This window comes from Ostrinia nubilalis, chromosome 27 (genome assembly GCF_963855985.1).
Source record: "Ostrinia nubilalis chromosome 27, ilOstNubi1.1, whole genome shotgun sequence".
In the NCBI taxonomy this organism is placed as follows: Eukaryota; Metazoa; Arthropoda; class Insecta; order Lepidoptera; family Crambidae; genus Ostrinia; species Ostrinia nubilalis.
Window position 1 is genome coordinate 5,625,407 of NC_087114.1, and position 27,662 is coordinate 5,653,068.

The 27,662-nt window shown below is 37.9% G+C and overlaps 2 protein-coding genes across 6 annotated transcripts; both read right to left on the reverse strand.

The window, feature by feature from the left end:
* Positions 1 to 1,222: 1,222 nt before the first annotated feature.
* LOC135085062 (spliceosome-associated protein CWC27 homolog) lies at positions 1,223 to 14,927 on the reverse strand. 2 transcript variants are annotated; one of them, XM_063979842.1, is made up of 10 exons: positions 14,770 to 14,927; positions 14,088 to 14,196; positions 13,013 to 13,113; positions 12,048 to 12,198; positions 11,322 to 11,511; positions 10,722 to 10,852; positions 10,076 to 10,325; positions 6,901 to 7,098; positions 2,626 to 2,751; positions 1,223 to 1,385 (listed from the first exon to the last, which is right to left on the reverse strand). In XM_063979842.1, exons 1-10 carry the CDS (start codon positions 14,809 to 14,811, stop codon positions 1,229 to 1,231), a joined length of 1,455 nt encoding a protein of 484 aa, XP_063835912.1. In that variant the 5' UTR covers positions 14,812 to 14,927; the 3' UTR covers positions 1,223 to 1,228. The 2 variants fall into 2 exon arrangements, with proteins under 2 accessions (XP_063835912.1, XP_063835910.1); XM_063979840.1 differs by lacking the exons at positions 1,223 to 1,385; positions 2,626 to 2,751 and adding an exon at positions 4,965 to 5,881.
* A 6,840-nt stretch (positions 14,928 to 21,767) lies between these two features.
* On the reverse strand, positions 21,768 to 27,560 carry LOC135084846 (uncharacterized). Of its 4 annotated transcripts, none has more exons than XM_063979585.1 (3): positions 26,451 to 26,831; positions 25,407 to 25,469; positions 21,768 to 21,954 (listed from the first exon to the last, which is right to left on the reverse strand). In XM_063979585.1, exons 1-3 carry the CDS (start codon positions 26,791 to 26,793, stop codon positions 21,947 to 21,949), a joined length of 414 nt encoding a protein of 137 aa, XP_063835655.1. In that variant the 5' UTR covers positions 26,794 to 26,831; the 3' UTR covers positions 21,768 to 21,946. The 4 variants fall into 4 exon arrangements, 2 of the variants coding, with proteins under 2 accessions (XP_063835655.1, XP_063835653.1); XM_063979583.1 differs by having other exon boundaries at positions 25,326 to 25,469; XR_010259948.1 differs by lacking the exon at positions 21,768 to 21,954 and adding an exon at positions 27,159 to 27,560 and having other exon boundaries at positions 25,043 to 25,469; positions 26,451 to 26,619.
* Between the last annotated feature and the right edge of the window lie 102 nt (positions 27,561 to 27,662).

The window sequence follows — 27,662 nt, forward strand, 5'->3', positions numbered from 1 at the left end:
GGATCGTTCATTATGGAAAACCTTGGGAGAGGCCTTTGTCCAGTAGGACGTCATTTGGCTGAAACGAATGAACGAACGAATGCCAATGCCATCTTATTTTATTTATGGCCAGATCTGGGCATGAAAGCGTCCATTACCATAAAGGCTTAAAGGAATGACAGTAATATTATGACACTGTCAAAAACAACGTCTATGGGCCACAGCTAGGTACTTTTAGCACCAGCGTTGGCGATCGCGACTTTACGCCTTCGAAGGAATCGCGCGTTTTAGCGACTGCTGTCGCTGCGTCAAGCGTTTTTAAGTATACGGTGTGGAATGTGTGGTCGCTGCTTGACTTAGGTAGATGGGGTAGGGGCACAACAGTCCTCCATCGCGTTCGGGCCTAGCTTCGCGTTTGATCTCGCTGAAAGTCTTGCCGATATTCTTAACCTCGTCTGCTACAGTGCGCTGCCAAGTTTACTTGGGGCGACTACGTTTGGTCGCTGCAATCAATGGCCGACCATGCTGATAGCATGTATGCTGTGGCTATAAATAAAACTCTCAATTATTCCAACAGCTATTTATTCTTATTATTAGGTTTTTCGTTCTTTTCTCTCTTCCTCTTGTTGAGCGGGTTCCTTAGGTCGTAGATGTCGAACCAGTCGTCGCCTTTGGTGGACGCTTCTTTGGCCAGAACCGCGCCTTTGTCCTCTAAGTGGCCAAGCCTTAACAGAAATTCGGCCAAGTACGAGACAGTCAAGTGAGTCCGACTTGGCTGTAACGGTTCGTTAATATCACACACAGGACTTGTCAAGAGTCAATACGGTCAAGTACGAGACACTCAATAAACAGCCAAGGGTTCCGTATTATCAGAAGAATTGTCACCATTGACTTAAGCAGGTACTATAGTGCAACGATTCTGAAACGTCAAGTGGCAAAAATCAAAATCTAACAACACAGGATTGATAGAAACGCCCTCCTGTCAATATCATGAACACTTTAGTGTCTAAACATTAATAGTAGTGCTCTCCTGTCAATGTCATATTTGAGACACTTCAGTGTTATTTAACCCTAGCAATCTGTGTACTATGACGTCACTAACGAATGACAGGCCAAAGGAAAGAGTGACACTAATTTCGATAACAGTGTGGGTTCAATAGGGTAGTTACTTGACACCACAGTCAATTGACACACTTTAGATATATGGACTGTCAGAATGAAAGAAAGAAACCCTCAATTATTCCAACAGCTATTTATTCTTATTATTAGGTTTTTCGTTCTTTTCTCTCTTCCGCTTGTTGAGCGGGTTCCTTGGGTCGTAGATGTCAAACCAGTCGTCGCCTTTGGTGGACGCGTCCTTAGCCAGAACCGCGCCTTTGTCTTCGAACTTAAGGGTGTGGCCAAGCCTGTAGACCAAAAGTAAATTTAAAAAACGGCCAAGTACGCGACAGCCAAGTCGGACTTAGTCATAAGGCCTCAGCCTCGAATTTAGCGGGCAGCGGCGCGGGAGCGGGGCGGGCAATGCAGACCCGTTTTCCAAACAAGCGGGCACTTTAGCGGCGAAGTGTTGTGTTCGGGGTTGTGTTGTCGACATATTTGTTTTTATTCGCAAACGAAACGTCTGAACAACGGCGACAATTTTATTTCGATTCAAATTTATTCCGGGCAAAAGGAAGAAGTGAGCGCCGCTAGACTGGAGTGCGCTGCCCGCTCATTGCCCGCTGCCGCGCCGCTGTTTTCGAGAACCGGTCTATTTGATTTTACGCATAAGATCCTGCCGCTCCCGCGCCGCCGCCGCTCCCGCGCCGCTGCCCGCTAAATTCAAGGCTGAGGCCTAAGAGCTGTTTGTCACTAAGGAAGTTGACGTACTTTAACGAGAAGTCAAACTGCAGCTCTCCAATAGATATTATGCGGTCAAGACAAGCTATGGCGTTACTTACTACTTGAATATTTAATTCTCTTTAAGGTACTAAATATAATAGGTTTTCAGTGAGTATTCTCTTTGCAAGTACCTACATAGTGCTATTAAATTATTGGCTTATAAGGTATGAACCACCAAATTCTATCTTTTAAAAATGATAACCTCTGGGGCAAATTAATTATTGAGTGGGTCAGCAAGCGTAGTGTAGGACGCCATTAGCTAAATAGAATGACGACTTGCGAAAGGTCGCGGGCAAAGGCTGGAAGTGACAAGCTGAAGACAGGGTAAACTGGCGAGTATTGGAGGAGTATCCCCCGGGACAAACTTGACTTTCACTGGTTGGGCTTTTATTGGCGGTCAAGCTGTAGATCCTGGCTACACAGGAGTTGCAGAGAAATAGTCCCGTATAGGCTGAGCCCCAACCCGTCTAGCCAGGGTGAAAGTTAAATTTACCTCTGGTAAAGGAGAGGATCGTGCTACTGCAGTGGAGACTAAAGACCCGGAAAGGGATCGTAACCGTATCAACTCGAGGCGGTCAATATTATTTGTATGAAACCCTATACTGCAACGCACACTTATCCGCACCGTAACGTAAACGACTCGCCTCGCGGTTGACAGCGCGCGAAAGGTGATGACAGCTCGCGAAAGGCGATGCGGTGTTGATCCCTTTTCAAGTTGATAAGTCTGCTATGAGCTTAAATGACCTGATGACTGTGGATACTTACCAGTCATCAGTATTCATGTCTTCGTCATCCTTAGGCTCTTCTTTCTCACCCTCAGTGGCTGCCTTCTCTTTGATGGCGTGTAACTTGTTCTTGAATTTCGCCAGCAGTTGTAGGGTGAAGTTTTCTCTGTAAAAAATACATATTTGTACAGAATACTGATAGAAATTTTAAATTACACTACTCAAAAAAAATGTTTTGGATTTAGCTGAGCATGACGTCACATACCGCAGTTGTTTTAACGTGTTATGTGAGGTCAATAGATCTATACTAATATTATAAATGCGAAAGTAACTCTGTCTGTCTGTCTTGCTTTCACGCCTAAACCACTAAACCGATTTTGATAAAATTTGGCGAAGAGATAGGTTGTCTCGGGAAAGGACATAGGATAGTTTTTATCCCGGTTTTTGAAACAGGGACGCGCGCGATAAAGTTTTTCTGTGACAGACAAAATTCCACGCCGCCGAAGCCGCGAGCGGAAAGCTAGTTACAAATATTTGTAACTGGTTATGTTATGTATACATTTAAGGAATACAAGAATCACCTATTATTCAAAAGGCAAAATATAGCTCTTTAAAAAACTTGGCAATTTTTTTAGAAGACTGATCTAACCTACAGAATACGTGTAAATGATTTGTTGCGGGTTCGAATCCCACCAGAGGCAAATATTCATGTGATTAGCATAATAGGATAGTTTCTTAAAAAAAACTTTTAGTCCGTCCATTAGAGTATCAAAAATATTGGACACGTATTTTATTATTTGTCAATCAAACAAGTAATTACGAAGTTATGATGCGTCTAGGTTCCGCGCGACGTCACTAAATGCTACACTTTCAAGCACTCCTTGACGTCACGGGCCTCTTCGTTTGAACTTTGGCCTGCTTTATCTCTTAAAATTTTCATTAGTTTGAAAAATTGAAAAATATGACGTGTCGAGTATTTTTTTATAGGTTAACTGACGGACCAATACAAACTCTTGCTTTTTACCCAGGAAACATCCATATTATACATTACTAATTTACTAGAGGTAAAAGGACACCACACTAAAAGACAGATTAAAAGATAACATATTTATTTATTACAAAAAAATACATTTTGAGCCCAAATAATTTAAAATATCAAAAATGGCAGTGATCTAATATTAAACAACAAATCAACAAAACAATTAAACAGTCAAGTGCGAGTTAATCTCGCCTACAAAAGATTATACAGGCGACAATACATTTTGAAAAACGCCCTTAGAAGATTAATTGGAACTAGACTAGAATGTTTTCTAGACTTCTTATGATTTAAAGTAAAAATCTAAAGTAAAGAATACATGCATTAATTTACTTTAAAGTATGCCAAAACTAAATAAATAAAACATTTGACTAACTGTAAAGAATTGCTAATGGATTTATAGTTGTTGCAATTCACGAAGGCGAGTGAGCTTTACATGTGTGGTGGCTCGCTACTGTTCGTTTTCCAAAAGTTTTGACAGACATTACACTATCGATATCGTTATGTGCATGTACACGTGCACAAACAAGTAAAGCTCACTCGCCTTCGTGAGTTGCAAGAGCTATAACTGCATTAAATAATTATAAATTAACCACAACACTACCTACATTTTGTACTTTTCTTTTATAAGCATACCACAGAACTGAGTTGACTCCTGCGTGTTTTTGTGACGTCAAATGTCAGCAAGACTTCATATTTGTATGCTCTGTCACGTCATAATATTATGTCAAAGTGCCCTGCCCGGGCCTATGTACTAAATAAACTATTTCATTTTAAAAATGGTCGCTCCCGTGCCGCTTCCATACCTCAGACACTGACCAGGCCTGCTCATCTCCGCGAGTTTACATCGAAAACAAAACACGCACGATGGCCCACCTACAGGATACTATTCGACAAGGCCTCACATGTACGAGCGAACATTGACTCACGCACGCGTATTCTTGTGTGTGATGGAAGAAAATAAAGAAAATGGTGTACTAAATACTGTGCAGTATTTAACTGCCTAAATAATAATAAAAACACAGAATGTACTTTTTTAAGTTGCCTCAAGACACTGAGAGGTAAATAAGTAGTTAATATTATTCATGATAATTCATGCTAAATCATGTATTTCCTCCGACATTTTCCGCAGTTTGGCACCTCACGTCACATCATTTTACCGAAGTCAGCCCTATAGCTTCGGCGCAGTGCCGATCACTGACGTTTGTCAAAAAAATGGTGCTTGACTCTTGAGACAGGCTAAATTACACCATATTGTTAATGACATTGAGCATACATTTTTTTAAATACCTTCGCGAAGTAAAACTTCTGTACCTAGTACTTATTATTATTCTGTGCACTGACTGAGTTAAACGCTCGACCTATAATTTCTAAGACACTTCATATATTTTGCAAGCATTCATCTAAATCATCGCTATCATTTATTACCGCCTCGTCCCACGGCCCATAGATATTGGCTTTATATTTCTGCCATCTCACAAACATAATCGGGCAATACACGTTCACAATGCCCACCAAAATAACGAAATAGCACAGTAACGTTACCGATACAGTGTACAGACTCGCCAACGTTATTAATAACGTTATCAAATAAATGAATGTAAACAATCTTGTGTATAGCAGCACTTTGAAAAGCTGCGGGCTTAGCACGAAAAAGATGACAGATACGGTCAGCAAAATGAACGCGTCGAACGGTGTTGCCAGTCTAGATACTAGACAAACAGATGCAAAAATGGCCGCGTTTATAGACAAAGATTTTGACACTAATGCTACTTTTACTTCGTAGTCGAAAAATATTAAATGCACCAACATCATTATGACAGCCCAAGCGTATATCGTATCTGTGCTGACAGTATCTGTCAAAGTATGAACTATAGGTGACAGTAAATAACCTAAAACTAAATAAACTAGCACAGTTCTCACATGCCTTAACTGGTCGCTTCCTTCAAAAACGACGTATAATAAATAACAGAATACCGTTACCGTTATTCCGGCGTAAATAACGGTATTGGTATTAACGTAATCGTTATACATGTACACGAATAGCACTGCGTATAGCACACACAAACACATTCTAAACACAATCCGAAAGGAACCGTAGAACGCTTCACTCAAAGTTACTTTTTGAACGAACAGGTTTTTCCTCAGGTCTTCCAGAAACTTTGAATCGGTGTAGTTGTCAGGATATTCTCGATTTTCGTATAAATTCTTGACCCATGGCTTTCGTTTTGGCGTTTTCGTGAACTTGTACCTTCGCCTTCTGAAAATGTTTTCTTGCATTAGTCCAGTTACAAATCTTCTTTATTCTTAGTGCTGTTCTTGACATTAGTGCTTATTCAATAGGTTCTTCTGCATTCTATGTCTCAACTAATAGAATGTTCTCTTTAAAAGTTCAGAAATTCATTTTCAGTCACATCTTGAGTTTATTGTAAATGTCTTCTCATCTTGTGTGGCAATAAAAACGCGTATATTTTTTTTTTTCATTAATAAGGTAAAATCACTTTGGCTTGTCACACTAAAATTATTGTTTTTTATTTTATTTATGTAAGATATGAGTGGGAAACGGAACGTAAAGATGTGTGAAAAAGACGGAAGAGTGTGAGTGTGACGTACGACGACGGGTGGACAGACAACGATTGTTATAAATATTATTTTATTATTTTCTATCTTAGACAAATAAATAACGTGGGAATTAGAACGGAATTTTTGTTATATTTATGCTAACCAAGGATTTATTGTTTTTAATATTTATAACCCACGGTAGAGAAGCTCTTGGCCTGCATCTCACCTGATGGAAAGTGAAGATTAGTGTCCTCAGTGCGAGTTTGCATTGAACGTTATTGCTAGCGAGTGCATCAAAAAATCTATGAAGATTTTAGTTCTCGAAAGGATCCGCTAGGGACGCTGTACAATCTGTCATACTTTTGATGTCATTTTTTTACGCAGTTTATAAAGCCCGGTCTCCGAGCACGTAGAATTTTGTCCAATGACCCCAAGCTACCCATCCTTAACGCTCGCGCGTAATTATATTGCAGTCGCGACTGTGCGACGGGCGCCCGCAGTGAGTGTGCGAGCGCAACAGCAACATAATTACGCGCGAGCGATAAGGATGGATAGCTTGGGGTCATTGGACAAAATTCTACGTGCTCGGCGACCAGACTATAGCAATAACATTTAGTGTAAACTCGCACTAAGCGCACAGGTTGAAAGTGGAAGCGTGGAAGCGCTTTTAATAAGTCTCTCACGCAAATTAAATATTACCAAAATACAAAAACTTACCTGTCAGCACCCTTCTTAGGAATTTTCTCTTTAATTTTCTTATATTTCTCCTGCTCTTCCACATATTTCTTGTACATCTCGTTGTCTTCTTCTATCTTTTTCTTATTACTATCTTCCGTCTCGCTCTCTTTCTTGCTGTCCTCTTTCGGCGCGCGCATTTCTTTCTTGAGCTGTTTTATTTCGTTTCTTATTCGATCCCTGGAAATATTGAATTTTAATAATTAATCTTTTCTACTAATCTATAGGGTAAACCGTATAGCTATTGCCCACTTAAAGATTTCAAACTCATTGAGATGAAAAATTAAAGAAAGTATTTTAATTATCGACCATTTATGACTTTTTTCTTATAACTCAATAAACTGTTAAACAGAATATTAACAGTTTTTAGTTAAAACTTACGTAACTTAGAAAATATTGAAATAAATTTAAAATCCTCCAAAAAGTACAGTCATTGCCCATTACTTACACTAATTGCCCACATCAAAGCACAGTGATTGCCCAGTATCTTAAAACAAAATAATCAATTTTAAAATGACAAAATAGGCTTTAAATAAATAAAACAAAACATTAAACTTAAATTCTAGTAAGTAGTACAGTCTTCAAAATTTCAAAATAAATTGCGTTTGGCCTTATTAACATTTATCAAATATTTCTTGAGCTGATGTTGATGAGTCAGAATCGGTAAAGACAGAATCATCTACTGCAAAACATAGATGACGCAAAATTTGAATTTTACTTATATGTATTTTTTTTTCTTTGATATCAGTTCAAGTGGTTGCTAAGAATGTTCAATTAGCTGTTGATTATTCTTTCCTAAAGTTGTATCTATTTCCTTACAATTAACATTTTCACTAGTAGATTTAACGTAGGATTTTCATTTTTTGTATTTTCGTTTGAATTTTTATCAATTTTTTCAAGCCAAACCATATTTTTCAGCAATTTATCTTATAGATAAATTGTTGGATACATCTTGTACAGCTTCGATCGCTTTTTGCAAATTTTCTATGCTATATTGAACTTTTGGAGTCTTTGGCATACTGAAAATGAAACATTAAAAGCCATTTCAATATTTATGCCTGTAAATTGCAAAACAAGACTAGCAATGAGCAACTTAAACACTGCTTCTGCATGGTGGCAACACTCTAATAATTATTGCCCTGGGCAATAACTATACATTAACATATGGCAATAACTGAAATGACGGTGGGCAATAACTAAAAATATACAGATTTACGTGCAGTGATTACCCACCGTTAAAATGACCGTTAGAAATCAAATTTTATCAGTTATTTTCATTGATAATGGAGAAAACACTTATAATTTCATCATGACTAATGGTGTATAGTTGAATATTAAATAAATTGCAAAAAAAATTTAACCTCTAAGCAAGTAATTCCTTAGTAAAATTGTTAAAGTCTTTACCTATTTGAGTAACATTTTCACCCGTCTTGACAAAATCCGCCATAACTGTTTTTTTTTAGTGTTTCCTATTGTTAATTTTAAATCTACTGTACATTGATCTCGGAGCCATCTACTTAGTAAATTCAAATCTAACTAGAGTGATTCAAAGTCAGCACCTGACAATATTATTCTTAAAGCGGGCAATCACTACCAGTGGGCAATCACTCTCTGGTTTACCCTACTTCATTTTATAAAGCTGAAGAGTTTGTTTGAATGCGCTAATCTCAGGAACTGCTGGTCCGATTTGAAAAAATATTTCTGTGTTTGATAGCTCACTAATCGAGAAAGGCTTTAGGCTATAACCACCCTACAGCCAATAGGGACGTTGCAGCAAAGAAAAATGTTGCAAAAACGGGAAATATTATTCAAACTATTTTCACGCGTACGAAGTCGCAGGCACAGCTAGTATTACATAAATACGAAAGTTTGTGAAGACGAATGGATGTTTGTTACTCTTTACGCTTAAACAACAAAATCGATTTAGAAAAAAATTTATTGATTTGAGACCCAGGGAAAAACATATTATTATGACTGTTTTTATCCCAGTTTTTGGAAGAAGGAAACTTAATATGATTAATTACAAGTCTAGTCTATAACTGAGATAATAATATGGTAACGGAGTCAGTGTCTACAGTATGGGAGCGACACGGGAGGGTGTTTTGTGACGTCAAACGTCAGTGTGACTTCAAATGTGCTTGTATGATGTCACGTCATAATGTCACCCCTCATGTACTGCTTTCATACCTCAGGCACTGACTCCTGACCTGTAATTAAAAATGTAGTACTCATAAAGGTAGCAGGAAGGCGCTGGATGCAGGCCGCTACCAACCGGGCGATGTGGAAAACATTGGGGGAGGCCTATGTTCAGCAGTGGACGTCCTGTGGCTAAAATTATAATGATAACTAGCGGCCGCCCGCGACTTCGTACGCGTGGATAATAGATGTCGTTTCACGGCATGAATATTTACGAACGTCAAAAACAGTAGTTTGTCCAGCGCTGTAGATTTTAACCAATAACGATAGATGGCGCTATTTAAACACGTCATATTTATTTATTGAAATTTATTTGTCAGATATCGTCATAAATTATCTATATACAGGGTGTTAGGTATATGGGTATATGAGCCGACACTAGCCCATGTTAACATATGCATATAAATGGTATGGTGAAGTCAGAAATTTGATATCATCATTTTATTTTTTTAAATGTTCATACAAAATAAAATTTATAAGATCAGATTTGTATGAAAATTAAAATAATTAAAATGATGATATCAATTTTCTGACTTCACTATACCATTTATATGCATATGTTAACATGGGCTAGTGTCGGCTCATATACCCATTTACCTAACACCCTGTATATAAAAGAAAGTCGTGTTAGTTACTCCACTTATAACTCAAGAACGGCTGAACCAATTTAGCTGAAAATTGTCAGGGAGGTAGTTTAGAGCCAGGAGAAGGACATAGGATACTTTTTATCCCGTTCGAAATTAAAAAAAAAGTCTGCTTATTTATTGCCATTAAGGCGGAACAAAGTTCGCCGGGTCAGCTAGTAGTCCATAAATGTTAATCTGGGTTATAAACAATAATACCGTAAAGTTTCAACAAAATCCGTTCAGTAGTTTTAGCGTGAAAGAGTAACAAACATCCAGACATCCAAACTTTCGCCTTTATAATATTATTTATATAATAATGAAGTAGGATGATTTACCTTTCTTTCTGTCTCTCCATGTCTCTTTCTTTCCCCAAATAATATTCTCCCTCTCCCTCGCTCTCTGAGTCTTCTTTTGTCTCTTCTTTTCTCTTTTTATTGCTCTCTTTGTCTGGCGTTCTGTCTCTCTTCTTAGCGTTCAATTTGTCTCGTATACTTGATACGGCTGCTGCTGTTTTCTCTTTCTTCTCGATATCTTCTGCGCTCGTGCTTTGTTGGTCCACTTGCTCTTCTAATTCTAATTCCAGCTCTGAAAAGAGAAAAGAAAATATTTAATTTCTAAATAACTAACAGACTACTAAAATATTTCTTCTTTCTTTCTAAAAATAATAAAAAAAATCTGCTGCTACTTCTTATTAGTTCTTATCAATATCAACAAAAATGTTGTAATAATAATGTGTAGGTACTCGTTAATAGCCAATTTCAAGTATTTTTGCTCATGGAAACGATTTAAATGTTTCGTATCTGGCTCGAAGGACCAAACTGGAAAATGCAAATTAATCGGCCTGAAATGACCTTGAAATAAGTAAATAACGATCCGTATCCGGCTAGAAGGACCAAACAGGAAAATGCTTTTTATTAGAGAAGGTCCTAAAGTAATTTTTTTTATAAAAAAGTGCTCTTGAATTAAAAAGATTTGTCTCACCGGCAGCAGTCTTCTTGCTAAGTTTCGGATCGTCCAGCAAGTCGTGCGTCGACTTCGGCTTCCCTCGGTATTCGACCGCTTCGCCCTCGTCCTCCTCGGCTTCCTCGCCGAAGGATAGCAGCCCGAAGTTCCTGTGGGAGAGTGGACTCTATCAGTTAGAGATTAAGGTCAATATCTTATGATGGATAATAGCCAGGTTTCTGTGGGAGATGTAATAATGAACTCTATTATTTGTAAGTTGTAACTTAACAACGAGTATTAGACGCGATTCGCGATTAGGTAATAATAAATAAATATTACCTATTTTTGCCTGACGTTTCGATCGGGTTGCACCGGCCGTGATCACAAGCTGACTTGACCGTCGAGTAAGAATTTCGTATATTTATTGTTTTTTCGCAAAGTAAAGCCGTATGCGATGGTACGGTGTCGCGTCCACTTTCGGCCAGTGATATGCAGGCCACGATAACTAACACGTTTTGGTAAAGAAAAAACCCATTACATATTTTAAGTTTTCATTCCAGTTTTTGAAAGGGGAAAGCAATTAAGTAAGTGAACGACCGACATTCACGCAGGGAAAAGTAAAAAAAAATCAGTACTCACTTAACCCCTTGCCGTTCCTTCTTCTTTTTCTTAGGGGCCTCGTCAACCCGTTTCTCGGTCACCCGCGGCTCTATATCCGTGAACGGGTTAATAACCACGGTAGTGCTGAGTATCTTCTGAGGGTGTTCGGGCCTGTCGTCGTGGTCTATCAGACCCTCGCTTAGTTTGAGCATGTTGTAGATCGTTTCACCTGTGAATGGGATGATGTGGAATGTTAATGGTTAACAGTTTCACTTATTTATTGTACAGGCAGTATCAAACAGTTCGTGACACCGAAAGTAGCCAAAAAGTTCGCATGTTCGCAACACGTCTTTGTTACAATTGGAATAAGGTTGTGTTGTCAGCTTTTTGGCCACTTTGGGTGTCGTGAACTATTTGACGCTGACTAAGTATACACAATGACCTGCAAAAATGAATAAAATGAAAGCTTTTAATAGTATTTTCTCTCCATTTAAATCTATTAATAAATAAATGAAATAGATGACGAAAAAGGGATGTTAAAGGTTTCTATTGCTAGCTATAGGCATTTGATAAGTTGGTAGTTTCTACTACGTTCAAATTTTTAGACTTTAAGCATCATATTATACATAAAATGTAATAAAATTACTTACACCAAAGTTAAATTAATTCAAACTACTGGGTTTTCAAGTCGAAAATGTTTTTTAAGTTAAACATTTTTTAATTGTAATCTATAATCTAAATCACCACAACTTAACTTTTACTTACCAGTAACCTTCCCAAATATAGTATGCTTGTTCTGCAGTTCTGGAGTGGCAGCCAGCGTGAAGAAGAACTGCGAGCCGTTGTCGTCTTTCCCAGCGTTGGCCATGGCCACAAGCCCACGTCGGTTGAAACGGAGACGGGAGTGGAACTCATCCTGGGAGATTAATATCATAGTAATCAATCATTCATCGTCTGGTCATTTACGCCCATATTCATAAACATTACTGTGAGATCTCACAGTGAAGGGGTCGGACTGGCCGACTCGCGATCCGGGGAACGCGGGTTCGGTCTCCGCCGTCGATCGACTATTGTGGTGAGCTCACTCGTGATACAAGCATATTTAGCTTAGTACGAGGAGCTAACGGGAGTATTAGCAGGCCTGTTCATCTCCGCGAGTTTACATCGAAAACAAAACACGCACGATGGCCCACCTACAGGATACTATTCGACAAGGCCTCACATACGAGCGAACATTGACACACGCACGCGTATTCTTGTGTATGATGGAAGAAAATAAAGAAAATGGTGTACTAAATACTGTGCAGTATTTAATTGCCTAAATAATAATAAAAACACAGAATGTACTTTTTTAAGTTGCCTCAAGACACTGAGAGGTAAATAAGTAGTTAATATTATTCATGATGATAATTCATGCTAAATCATGTATTTCCTCCGCCATTTTCCGCAGTTTGGCACCTCACGTCACATCATTTTACCGAAGTCAGCCCTATAGCTTCGGCGCAGTGCCGATCACTGACGTTTGTCAACAAAATGGTGCTTGACTCTTGAGACAGGCTAAATTACACCATATTGTTAATGACATTGAGCATACATTTTTTTAATTACCTTCGCGAAGTAAAACTTCTGTACGTAGTACTTATTATTATTCTGTGGTAATATTGTTAAGAAGTAAAACATTTTTTATTTTGAAAGCACTATAATACTTCTCCAAACATAATTTTACTCACTTTAAAAGGAGCACCGTAGATGGATTCTCCACCAGTACCGTCTCCATTTGGATCACCACCTTGCACGATAAATCCTGGGACCACTCTGTGAAATATCGTTCCTGTAGAAGAAATAAAACTTTGTGAAAGCTTGCACATTATTATTTTTATTATTTTATTATTATAACTTTAAAAATCCACAGTTATTACAGTTATATTTAAAATTAATTAAGTATTTCTCTTGATTGTGGCCCCACTTGGGTAAAAGCCTCCTCCATCATTTTGATGGAGGGTGGTGGTTGGTGGTCTACTACCCCCACGGTGACCAGCCGTATTGGGAGAGTTTTTGTTGTGTAAGATGTTGTTGTCGTTTACTGTAGTTAAATTTCCGTTTCTGGTGTGATGAGTTGCATTGGTTGTATTAGTTCCTGGTTTCGTTTGAAGCGGAGTTCGGTCTAGCTCGAAATGTATCGAATCTCTTGTTAAGTTTTTTTGGAGGGGCTGTTATATTTTTTGTGTCTTTCTGATTTTCTTTTGGTGACTTAGATGGTGATCTTTTTCTTATATCACATTATTATAGCAAATTATAAGGTTTGGTGCATTTCTTGTATTTAGCAAGCTTGTGCTTACATGATGACTCATTGTTCATTTAGCTGTTAGTCCTCAGACTGTCATCTTACTAATATTATAAATGCGAAAGTTTGTATGGATGTCTGCATGTCAACATGTTTGTTACTCTTTCACGCAAAATTTAATGAACGGATTTTTATGAAACTTTACAGTATTGTTGTTTATAACCCAGAATAACATATTGGCTATAATTTATGACGATCTGTGACAAAATACATATCACGCGGTTAAGCCGCGGGCAAAAGCTATCAATAAATAAATTAAGGGGAACAAATCCAGCTAAATTAGGATTGTTATGAAATAAATACTAATATTCATAGAAATGTTAGGTTATCTAATGTCAAAAAGAAGTGAGCTCTTACAATATTTTTATTGTGTTCAAAATGGATCCACAACACTACTAATTGCTTTAAATTCCAGAGTTCCTACTATTATTGACATATTTCATAATATAGACATAAGTTACCATTATAGTATCCTTCCATACACAGCTGGATAAAGTTCCTGCATGCTTTTGGCGCTTCTTTCGTCCACAGTTCAACGTCAATTTCTCCAGCGGTTGTTTTGAGTAGAACCTTAAAAACAATATTAATCAATAAATTAATATTAATTATTAATGTGTCTTAAAAATGCGATCACAGAAGTGTGTATAAAATACTTGGATTTTATTATAGTTGTTGGCGAGTGAGCTTTACATGTGTGGTGGCTCACTACTGTTCGTTTTCCAAAAGTTTTGACAGACATTACACTATCGTTATGTGCATGTACACGTACACACACAAGTAAAACTCACTTGCCTTTGTGAGTTGCAAGAACTTTATTTCATACAAGATGAAAATTACTTAAAAATTAATGATTATCCAATTGTTGATAATTTAGAGTGGTTAACCATTACAAAACTGGTGTGCATTATGTACCAACACGTATGTACAAACGTACATAAAGCTAGTTAAGGAAATGTAAATGATTTTTTATCAAGAATGGTATCCATGAAAGTAAGAAAATTTCAACTCATTCGTTGTTTTATGCAGCTGAATCTAGTCCCAGTATAAAAAATATATTGTAACTGATGACTTTCACAAAAATTTAATGGATATTTAGAAGGAAAAATACCAAAAATTTCACAAAACGATTTCACTGGATCTTACCTTGCCTAGAGCCGGTGGTTCTTGAATGTATATGTTACTCATGATGTACAATTATTAATTATCTAAAAATAAGTAGTCTTAAAACAAAATTCATTCGTATTTCATCGTAAAACAATTATTTAAATTATTTTTGTACACCACACACAACAACAAAATTCAGCAACACAAACTGTCAATGTCAGTGTCACAGTGACACTGTTACTCGATAAAAAAACGAACGAATAGGCAATGAAATGTAAAACTATACAGCTTCCACGAAAATTAAAGTTCAGTTGTTGTAAAAATACAACTTTTTACAACAACTAAACTAAAATCAAAAATCTATTTTTATGATTATAAACTAAGCAGAAATGTATTTTGATGATTTAAGAAGTATCTACATGCAGGCAGTGCAGGACCGATCGTTAAGAAAATTGGGAGGCTTTTGTCCAGCAGTGGACGTTAATTGGCTGAAACAACCAAGGTGTGCCTCATTGAGATTGAGTTGGATATGATAGGAGATACCTAAACTTCGGGACAATAAATCTAATTATACTTACTTACAATATCGGCTGATCTTGACAGACATTGAAACTAAAGCACCTCAAAATATCTATTACTTACCCATAACTATTATTAAATACCTACCGAGAATAGATCTGTAACAGAATTGATCTTAGCAATGCAGATTCCCTAGCAATACCAGCACGTATATGCAAAGAATTTAATATACTCCCTCATGGAGATATTAAAAATTCACATAGCGTTCCTTGTGAAAACATTTTTGAACTCAATGTTATTCACTTTTACCCGGCTGCAGAAATGAAGGCAATGTTTGTAAGACTTATCAGAGTGTAGTATAGCCCAGAATCAGAATCTGGGATCTTTGCGTGGGAGAAAATGAGGATTTACTCTAGGGATATTAGAAGCTAACCAACGTCAATATTCCAAACCCTGAACTTCTCAACATTCTCACTAAAATCTTATTATTGGGCTTGTACTCACGGAGACATCCCGTTTCTTGCAGGAACTGTTTTTTACAGGATTTTATTTAGTAGGGTAAATATACGTATGATATTAATAACGTTCACATGAACATCGCGTTTACAGTGTCCCACAAAACTCACATTACCTTTAAGTGTCACATTAGTGTGTTCAAAATTGTCCAGTGTGCCAGTGTCCCACAAAACTCACATTACCTTTAAGTGTCACATTAGTGTGTTCAAAATTGTCCAGTGTGCCAGTGTGATCCAGAAGTAGGAAACTGTATTGCCGAGGGAACGGTGCCTACAACAACTACTGAGTTGCACCACATAACTTTGACCGTAACTAATAACGATAACCGGTGTTTTTTGTATGGAGTTTTACAGATATTTGGACGTTTGTTAAAGTCAAAGTAAGATGGCGCAACCCAGCCTAAGACAGAGGCTAAAACATTCCATACACTAGACTTCTTGGTATTCCCATTAAAGCACAGCGATTTATCCCATTTCACCAAAAGCAATAAATCTTCGCCCCCTGAAACGGCAATTTCATTTGCCACAAATAACAAATGGTAAATGTAAAAATAAAGCTGAGGGCACAATTTAGTTATTTGTCGCGCGAATTAAGATGGACTCGCTGCGCCCCGGGGGACTGGGCTTATCCTACGCTTATAAAGACGGCGGCATACTAAAAGATATGGCTGAGCGAAAAGTAAACTCGAAAGTTAACTTTCAAATAATATTAAGACTATTCCCACCTCTTGTTCCCACCGCTGCAACTCATGTGTAGCCATAGGAGCTACAGCTTGACTGCCAATAAAAACCCAACCAGTGAAGGTCAAGTTTATCCCGGGGGAAAGTTAAACTGTCATTGGACCCGCAACGAAATTAATCAGAAGAACATAGGAGAAGTTCGAAGTTAACTTTCAAATAAGTCATAATCATTATGAGATCCATGGACCTATAAAAAAAGTCGGACGGATTCTCATCAACAAAATACTGTGACATTAGGATACACCAGCTTGCCTGTACCAAAGAGCATAAAAGAGTAAGAGACGGCACTCCATAGATATTTTTTGAGCTCACGCACACATATGCATTTTAGAGAACGACCCGCAAATCTTTACCAACCGCACAAACTACAGGCGGAGCTACCAACATAATGCCTTATTTTCTGACAGTATTAGTGACGTTCGTAATAACTTATCGATTATCGATACTTTGCTAGGGTTGTAATTGCATATCGATATCTAGTATAGGAACCTTCAATATTTTAATGATTACTATTTTTATTTTATACTATGTGTAAGTAAAACGAAGTTTTGTAACGTAAATTATTTATTTCGAAATAAAATAGGTATATTACAATAAGTATTGAACATGACATAGCAGTTGTAGGCATGAGGAATTATTGAAAATTATAACAAAGTACAGAAATGATAATTTTGTAAACTTTTATTTTCACAACTTTTTCTAAGAAAAAATAGGATTTTTATTTATAAACATCTTTAATTTTCTATCAGCTGATCGAACCTCAGCCTCAAGATTACTTTTCAATGCTTTGTTGCTGTGCTTTTTTACTTTTGTCAGCAAAATTGTTTTCACTTTTTATGAAGCTGTCATTAATGATTTTACAACTTTTTCTTAGAAAAAGGTAACTTAATATTTTAAACATCTTATCATAAATTTCTTTATTATGTTGTTGACATTTAAACCAACTAAAATTACAATTTGTACTCAACATTAAGAAAATGAATTTTCCAACATTTTCCATATATATCTGGTCGGCAATATGGTCATGATAAAATTGTTTAGCTTCATTTACGGTGGTACATAATTGAATTGTTGGATAAACGAGACTTTTTTTATCATGCCACAATTCGCGAAGAGATATATATGCATACAAATCATTGTCAACAGGAGTTTTCACGCTCAAACACTCTTCACAAATTAAACAAGAACTGTTCTGTAATAGTTTGGCAGCTAAATACCCGCTTACATATACTACTGGTTGGTTTTCAAGGCTACACAAATTTTCAATGGGCTGTTCTAAGTTTTCAGGGTCCGGGATAGACAACACAGGATAAAATTCAGTGTCTGTGGAATCTTGAACATTAATTTTTATTTCTGTTGTTTTTAAATTAGTTTTTAAAATGTCTTTATATTCCAGCATATCGCACCCCCCGTGGAAGAAGTATGTAAGTCCACTTGTGCGATATTTTTTTTATTGCACTAAAAAATCGAGGAGGAGGTAATACATATTGTCAATTTTTTTCATAATTTTTCTCTTAAAAATGAAGAAATTATGTACAAATATGTAAAATATTGCAACATTAAAATATCTAAATTTCCATAACAAAAACGAAGTAAATACATTTGCACTTAATTGTTTAATAAAGTTCCGTATGAATAATAGCATATTAATAGTTACGTACATCTTCCACGAAGACTTTAAAAAACATTTTCGCGTATCTATTGTTGCATACTTATTTTAGGATATTATTTGGTGGGTATCGTAGTGCAAGTTCAGTTGCGTAGTTTTTCCACGAAACTTTTGTGCACATTATGCTGGTAATTTTGTGCAAGTCTAGATGCCTAATTCTTCCACGAAGATTTTATTCGCATTATAATATATAACAATTGATACGTTATTTTCTACGTAGATATCTTTGTGCAAGTCTAGTTGCTAATATTTTGCGAAGCTTTTGGCGATGTTGTATTTTAAACCGATATTGATACATTTATTTAGATGTAATTAATAATAATAATAATAATAATAAATACTCTTTATTGTACACCACATAAAAAGAAATAGAAAGAAAAGGAACACATAAGGTACAATTAGGCGGTCTTATCGCTATGAAGCGATCTCTTCCAGACAACCTATAGAGAGGACAGTTACTTAAAACAAATGAAGGGGAAGGCGGTATTAAGTCATTAACAAAGCACAAATTAACTTAGTTTCAGTCATTTAAGTATCCAATCCACTCCTTTTTGCACTAAATACCCCTGTAAGACTGTGTGTTTATCAAAAATTCGTCCCAATGATTACTTACCACGTGGTAAAATTATCGGTCTTTATGAGTACAAGATCCATTTTAAATTCTGTCTCTCTCTTCAGTGAATCGTTATCGTAGTTATCGTGATAAATTTTCATCTTTCCAGAGCCGCATGTGTTCATTTATCAGCTTATGCGTGTATTGCCAGCGTGACAAGGTATGTATCTATACGTCTTTTGGAGCAGTAAGCAACAATCGGTGTGTCCCCAATTATAGAATGACACAAGTTTATAATTATGTATTTTAAGGATTATTGTAATCAAAAGGACATACTCGTAATGGTCAGACGTTTAAAAATGCAACAACCTGATACAAAACTGTTGCCATCTTTTCGTATGTAGGTACGATGAGCGAATACTGACTGTATTCTTTTCAGGTGGTACTTGATCGACCTTCCGCAGACCTCCACAGATTGTACTTGCCACTGGAATGTAGTGCCTATCCTAGTGTTGACGCTATTTGTCCAGTAAATTGCATTTATTTCCAGGCCTTATGAAACTCCTGGCTCAGACAAAGTTCCTATCCTGGTTGCTTCACAGGTCCGGCCACTCTTCAACAAAGCGTATAAAAGCACCTATAAGTTTTGGACCAAATAAAAACTGTTCTTTTTTCTTTATAGGTTCAGCCAAACCAACGCAATCTCAAGCGATCAGCCGGCGTGCAGTGATAGCGATTAACTTAAGATTCGGCCAAACCAACGCGATCAACCGGCGTGCAGCGATGGCGAACAATGCATTTAGGTCTGGTCGCCATCGCTGCACACCGGTTGATCGAGTGTGAACCTTATAGGATTTGGAAGTGATGTCACCAACGAGTTCAATGTGGGTAGCTTTTGTAGTCATGCAGACAATAAATATCACTATATTATAGGCTTCTATAGTTTTGTTCCCTTGGACATCAAAATTTAAAAGGGTCCTTCAAAATCGTCTCCCTTGTTCATGAATTGTCTAGATTGAGATACTTGCTGTTCTGGTAAATCTACCATTATTTGTACTTTGGTAGTAGCATTCAATTTAGCACAATTGAAACATCTGTGCACGTATTTTCTCGCCAATGGTCTCGCCTTGATAATCCAAAATGTGGAGCTGTATCAGCTTTCTTATGAATTATAGTATTAATTGTTATAAACGTTTTCGAATTTCTCCACGACGCGGTTTGCAACAATAGATTTCCACCTATTCGTCTCTCCAGACAGCTAGGCGATCACAATAGAAAAACCTGTTCACAGTGTTCGAACATCTGTGAGGTTGGTATTCTTCACATTACTTCTTCTCATTTGCTTCATCCAGTTTACTCAAAGCACCACATAGCTCAAGACGTGGTAAAAAAAATAGTTTTTTGAGAGCACTTGAGTTTTTTAGCAATCAATTTCGTTTTAAATCCTTCATCTAGTTGATAGTGAACGGCTGCAATTTATTGCACTCACAGAGGCATCGCTAAATTCATTGTATTGTATTTTTACTCGGCCTGCATTCAACGCCTTCCCGCTACTTTTATCAGGTCGTCGGACCACCTTGTGGATGGATGTCCTAACGCTGCGTTTTCCGGTACGTGGTGTCCGCTCCATAACCTTGCCTGCCCCATCGGCCGTCAGTTCTGCGTAAGTACTATGTGCTTCCAACCGCGCGATGTGGAAGTCATTGGGGGAGGCCTATGTTCAGCAGTGGACGTCCTGTGGCTGAAATGATGATGATGTATTTTTTCTCTCTATCTATAGATAGTATACCAACCTATATCTGTATTTTGTCAATGTGAATCAAATCCTGCCGTATCTTAATCCAATCTTTTTCTAATGAGTTACTTATCTTTCCATCCTTACTAGTTTTTTATCAGCCAAAGTTTTTTTTTAAACAAATACATACTTTCTATTCTATTTCCATTAGAATCTTAGCCATGACTGTACTTAACGCTAAGCTCCAGCCAAGGGGATCAAAAAGTTTGATCAGATGTATCAGATAAAATGTTACGTTTCATGGTTGGTTTTGCAATTTGTGGTATATTCACATTGTATTGAAATCTGTGCTCAAATTCCATTCAATACCCAATGCTTGGACTGTTCCATCAAGGTTCATAAAACTACTTTAGCACTAGCTTATATTTTGTTGTCTTCTATTGACTTCATAAACTCAACGCAGAACTAGGTAGCAAAAGGTATTTGACCGCAATTGCATGTGATGTTAAGTGAGATGCAGTATAAGATGATAGATATCTACCTGTAAGTGCCTATAAGGTCCGGTATCCGGCTCAGGAGAGACAGCAGCAGGCAGCGACCTGTTCGCATTATAAAAGAGTTTATCGAAACGCTTAGTGCAAGCTGGTGGAATGTCGACAATATAGGAATGATACGTTAACCAGCGTCTGATGATGGAAGGGGGCTGGTGGAATTAGGTCGTGTAATTCCTTCACACATTCTCTGAAGTTGAACCTGGTGGATGGTCACATCAGATGTATTATTATCTGCTCTGTAAGTTCTCATTAAATTACAGCATTATAGCTTCAATTGACCAGTCCACTCCTGATAAAAGGTCGTTGATATAAAAATATTGTTTTATTATTTTATAAAAATGGGTGTTACTTCGATAGTGAGTGTAGTGGAAGTTAATTAAATGAAAGAGTGGACTGTATACAATTAATTGTCTATTCGGTATAAATTAACAATGATATTGAGACCGTTTAGTGCAAAGTCGTTGAAGAGAGTGCGTCAGGATCGTCTTCTTAGATGTTCGCTCGCGAACCGAACATTGCTCGTTCGTTCGCCGAACGCTCGCCGCTCCCTCCGGTCACGCCGCCCGCGGGCAATGTCCGTGAGTAGACATGCTCCCCGGGTTGAAGTGGAAACTTCAAGAAATTGGTAGAGGGCATATATTGTTGAAGCCACGGCGGATAGTCCCCTTCTTTGTCTTCAGTTCGGCGACCCTCACCACGCCATCGGAGCCCGGGTAGGTCTGCACGACGCGACCCAGCAGCCAACAGAGAGGTGGGAGCGCCTTATCCTTCACTAGAACCAGGCTCCCCACAGTGATGTTCCCTTTGGATGTGGACCATTTTGTTTTCTGCTGTAGCAAAGATATATATTCTGTGTTAAATCTCTTCCAGAAATGTTGTCTTATGAACTCCACTCTTTGGAATCGCTCCAATCTGGTAATGTTGCCGTTGTCAGTCACCTGTGGATGTGGAACGGATGTGAGTGACCTTCCAATTAAGAAATGTGAAGGAGTTAGGGCAGAGAAATCAAGAGGTTCAGGTGAAAGAGGAGTGAGAGGTCGGGAATTTAGAATGGCCTCTATTTGAGTTAGGCACGTAACCATCTCTTCGAACGTGAAGTGAGTTAACGTTAGAAGTCGCTTTAAATGATGCTTGGTTGAGCGAACTGCGGCCTCAGCAACGCCATTAAAATGAGGGGAATAAGCAGGTACAAAATTAAAATCGATTCCTTCCAGTGCAATATCATATTTAATATTTGAAGTTTGCAAAAAGTGACGCAATTGATTGCAAGAACCGACAAAGGTAGTGCCGTTATCAGACAATATACTACGAGGCTTGCCACGGCGCGCGATAAAACGATTTAAAGCAGCCATGTATGCTTCCTTGGTGAGGTCCGAGACAAGCTCCAGGTGAACGGCTTTAACAGCTAGGCAGACAAAAATGCAAATATACGTTTTTATAAGTCTACATCCTCTACCCTTTCGATCAGCAATAAGTATCGGACCGGCATAGTCGACACTGGAATTTAAAAATGGATATTCAAGGTTACTACGTGAATTAGGAAGCTGTCCCATAATGGGTTGTATATTCTGTGCTTTATGTCTAAAACACACTGTACATTTTTGCACTGTGGCTCTTGACAGGTTCCTACCTCCTAACGGCCAATATTTCTGACGTATGTTTGCTAATAGTAATTGAGGGCCAGAGTGTAGTAATTTTTTGTGAGTTGTTTGAAACAAAATTTTTGTCAAGTGATGCTTGCTACATAAAAGCATCGGATGCTTTGTGTTGTAATCATAAGGTGAATTATCCAATCTACCGCCGACGCGAATGATGTCGTCGGAATCTAAAAAAGGAGATAAGGATATTAATCGATTTTTAGAAGGCAACGTATTCCCGGATTTCAGAATCAGGTATTCATTTTGAAACATTTCATGTTGAGCTGTACGTATAATGCATTTCAAAGATGATTCAATTTCCTGATTCGTCAGACAACCTTGTAATTTATTATTTTTATTGTTTAAGTTGTACATATATCGTTTAAGGTAGGCTAAGATTCTTTGTAAATAATTAAAATTAGAATATTTGTGTATTAATTTTTGTATTATAGTGTGATTAATCAAGTCAGGAATTTGATTATTTGATTCGTTTACAAGATTACAAATCAACTCTGGCAGATCCTGTTTCTCGATACACTTGGACAACTTCGGCCAATAGCATTCATCTTGTGATAAGAATGCAGGTCCCGACCACCATAATTTGGAATCGCTGATATTATCAGCCTTCACCCCTCGAGAAACAAGGTCCGCGGGATTGTCCTTTGTTGGCACATAGTTCCATTTTGACCCTAAAGTGGTGTCTTGTATTTCATTGACACGATGTCTTACAAAAGGTTTTAGATCAGTTGGCGAACTGGATAGCCAACCCAGCACAATCGTCGAATCGCACCAAAATATGCAGCGGCTAATCATTGAAGTAAGGGATTCCCTTACCTTAGTACACAGTCTTGCGCCTAAAAGTGCTCCACATAGTTCGAGTCTTGGCATTGTTGTGGGTTTTATGGGGGCTATACGATTTTTAGAAGTCAATAAACGTATCGTGACTGCATTCGAGCTATCTATAGATCGTATGTATAAACAAGCGCCATATGCCATTTCACTGCTGTCTGTAAACACGTGTATCTCGTGACTTATGAAATTATCACATGAAAACCATCGCGGAATGCGCAGAGAATTCAAACATTTCAATGTATCTACAAATGAACACCATTGATATGCTATATCCTCAGGTACGGTATCGTCCCAATCGCACTTATTTAACCATAGTTTCTGTATGACTATTTTTGCTTCGACAACACAGGGTCCAATTAAACCCAGCGGATCAAAAATCTGACTTATTACCGATAGAATATGCCTTTTTGTTACGTCCGTAGGAGTTTCAATGTTTATGGAAAATGATAGAACATCTTGCCTACAAATCCATAACAAACCTAAAGTTTTCGATGAATAATCATCTGACAAATCCAAGTCAAGGTTGCAATTGTCCTCAATATCTACGACCTCCTTCAAAATATCAGGACTATTAGATTGCCATTTTCTTAAGTTTAGCTTTGCCGAAGCCAATATTGCCTTTATTTCCTGACAAAGTTCAACTGTCCCACGAATAGTGTCCGACCCAGTCAATAAATCATCGACGTAAAAATCATGCTGTATACTACGTTTGACTTGTTCATTATTCGTGACGTCAGCGAGGCTCACAAGACACTTGGTCGCGAGATAAGGTGCCGACGCCGTCCCGTAGGTGACCGTATTTAACGTGTAAGTTTTAAGCGGCTCGGAGGGATTCCTTCTAAATAAGATACGTTGTAGGGAGCGTTGCTTAGGATCTAGTAAAATTGCTCGATACATCTTCTCAACATCTCCAGAAATTATATATTTGTGTTGCCTGAACCTAATTAAAATTGAAAATAAATCATTCTGTACAGTTGGACCGACGTATTGGATGTCGTTGAGTGATACGCCTGACGTAGACTTAGCAGACGCATCAAAAACTACTCGCAGCTTCGTTGTTTTGCTAGATTCTCGTAATACGCCATGGTGGGGCAAGAAATAACTAATTTTATCCCGATCACCGTTTGATGAGTTTGTGTCCTCCGTCATGTGACCCAAAAATTCGTACTCATCCATGAAATCCATGTACATACGTTTAAATGTAGCATCGCGCTCGAAACGTTTCTCTAAAGTTAAAAACCTACGTTTAGCCATAGCGTATGAGTCACCGAGAACGCCGGGATCCGCACTGAGCGGCATGGTAACAATAAACTGACCGTCCGGACTACGTTTGGTATTTAACGTGAAACTTTCTTCGCACGCGCGTTCATCCAAAGAAAGACAATGTTTAGGAGAAATTGAATCTAGCTCCCAAAATTTGGATAATTCTATGCTGTCTGTTTTTGAAAAATTACAAAAATGTGAATAAGTAACGTTTAAATTATTATTAGTAGGTACGGAACCAGAAATTAACCATCCTAACTTCGTTTCGCATAATTTTGGCAAGTTTTTTCCTAAATTTATGTGATTGCTCTGAATTACATCCCAAAATATTTCAGCTCCTAGCAGAATATCTATATCTGTTGGAATGTTAAATGATGGGTCCGCTAAAATTAGTCCTGTAGGAATTGGTATGCAATTTATATTTATGTAGGATGCTGGCAATTTTTTAGTTATTTCAGGCAAAATGTGGCAATTAATTTTAACTGAGTACTCATTATGCATTGATTCGATGGTGAGGTTACAAGACTGTGTACTAGTACTAGTTATATTGTTAATACCTGTAACCTTGGAACTGTTGCCAACTCGGGACAATCCGAGCTTGGTACACACGGCGTCAGTAACAAAGTGAGCTGTACTACCGTTGTCGAGCAGGACTCTGGCGCTGTACCTTTGACCTTTGTCGCTCACCACTCTCACCACAGCTGTGGAAAGCAAGATATGACTTTGAGAATTAGGTAGTATATCTGCAGAAAACGAAACATTGTTACTAGTAGTAGGCATTGGATGACGTTCTACTTTATTGTTGGATTGGTCTAAATGAAGTAAAGTGTTGTGCTTATCCTTGCAATATTTGCAGCATGAAAACCTACAGCGCTTTTCTACGTGGCCTTCCCGTAAACAGTTCATGCATACCCCGAGATATTTTGCCTTTTGTAGTCTATTTTCTACAGTAAGACTTCTAAAAGAATCACATGAGTAAAGAAAATGATTATGTGAACATAATGGACAAATAATTTTATTTTTATTTTGCATATTACTTATATTGTGTTGATTAGATGTTATAATAAGGCTTTTTGATTTGTTTGTTTCTGAGATTTGTGTTGTATTTGATTTTTTATTGTCTTCTATTGTTTCAAGTAAGTCGGCTTTATTGTTAATAAATGTGCAAAACTGAACTAGTGTTGGTGAATGAGGCAGAGTGTTGCGATACTCCTCCCAATTTCTAAACGTGATAGAATCTAGTTTTAGAGCCATTAAATAAATAATGAGCGTGTCCCAATATTGAGTGGGTTCACGCAGCGCTTTTAACGCCCTTATATTTTTATTTATAACGTCAATTAGTTGGCGCAAAGCAATACTAGACTCATTGCTAATGGACTGAGCGTTAAATAATGCCTGAATATGGTTGTTTATCAAAAGGCGACTATTGTTGTATCGATCGCATAATAGTTCCCATGCCATTATATAATTATCGCTATTAAAATCAATATTTTTAATAATTTCGGCGGCTGCTCCCCCTAGGGACGCACGCAAGTAATGGAACTTGCTTATGTTATCGATACTATTGTTGTTATGGATTAAGGAGAGAAAGGTGTCTCTAAATTCCAGCCAACACTGATAACTTCCATCAAAATGAGGTAGGTCTATTTTAGGTAAACGTATAAAATTGCTTTTCGCCCCACCTGATACCTCGGAGCCTGATACGGAACCTGCAGAAAGCTTGTTCTGAAGTTGCTGACTGGCCTCCAGGAGCTTTCGCGCCTGTGCAACCAGCGGATAAAAGGTGTCTTCGAATTTGAAGCGCTCGGCATAGGCCTCCTCTGGATTGTCTGATAGCAGCTCAATGTCGGTCTGTAAATCATTAAATTCATCATGTAAGCTTTCAAATTTATTAAATCGACCTTCAAGTTCGAGAGCCTGTAGGTCCGAGAGTTGTTTGCAGCTTTTTATAACTGTCATGTAATTGCTGAAACTAGTAAGCTTAGCCTTTACGGAGCCGCGCTGTTTAATTAATTTTTCAGCCATTGTGGGTAGGAAAAATAATTAAGGGCCTATGAAAAAATCTAATTGGTGCGGACGTAAATAAAGATCGTGCGTCAATTAATGTTATTCGTATGAATAGGCGCTCAGCTGATGCAGTCTAACGGTAGCGATGTATCTATAAGTAATATCTACGAAACTGGCCCGTGCGCTTATAATTATTGACAAAAACTAGTGGCGGCAGTACGGGCACCGCTAGCGGAAAGGAATGACGTGCGAATTAATTAGCTTGCGCCAACTCAAATAAAAAGCAAGAAAAGTGTTGTGAATTGGACTTATGCAAGAATTAAGTAACGGAATTTAGGAAAAGATGTAAATGAGGGATAAATTGGAAAGAACTCACAAAACACCCGTATCCTTATCCAGAAATTCCACAGGTGACTCTGATCTTCAACTCCTCGGATAGCGATGGTGACACGGCGCAATAGATCGGCGGACGTGTCGCGGGGTCAAAGTTCGATACCGCAGTCGTTTCTTCAGCGGGATTCAGTTTTCCGGTAGATGGACCAATATGTTACTTCGATAGTGAGTGTAGTGGAAGTTAATTAAATGAAAGAGTGGACTGTATACAATTAATTGTCTATTCGGTATAAATTAACAATGATATTGAGACCGTTTAGTGCAAAGTCGTTGAAGAGAGTGCGTCAGGATCGTCTTCTTAGATGTTCGCTCGCGAACCGAACATTGCTCGTTCGTTCGCCGAACGCTCGCCGCTCCCTCCGGTCACGCCGCCCGCGGGCAATGTCCGTGAGTAGACAATGGGTACTCCGGTAATCCGAATCATTTTTTGTCACATAAATCTGAAGATCATCTTCATAATGTCATCTATGAAGCAAACACGTTTCATCTCATTA

What these genes read in the sequence shown, in the direction of transcription:
- LOC135084846 (XM_063979583.1), bottom strand. Translation starts at nt 26,793, where the DNA reads ATGGCTGAAAAATTAATTAAACAGCGCGGCTCCGTAAAGGCTAAGCTT. An exon ending in ATCAGGCTCCGAGGTATCAG is followed by an intron (nt 25,470 to 26,450) that starts GTGGGGCGAAAA and finishes TGCTTTCCACAG; the next exon opens with CTGTGGTGAGAGTGGTGAGC.
- LOC135085062 (XM_063979840.1), bottom strand. Translation starts at nt 14,811, where the DNA reads ATGAGTAACATATACATTCAAGAACCACCGGCTCTAGGCAAG. An exon ending in AACCACCGGCTCTAGGCAAG is followed by an intron (nt 14,197 to 14,769) that starts GTAAGATCCAGT and finishes ATTGTTTTTAAG; the next exon opens with GTTCTACTCAAAACAACCGC. An exon ending in TCTACGGTGCTCCTTTTAAA is followed by an intron (nt 12,199 to 13,012) that starts GTGAGTAAAATT and finishes TTAATCTCCCAG; the next exon opens with GATGAGTTCCACTCCCGTCT.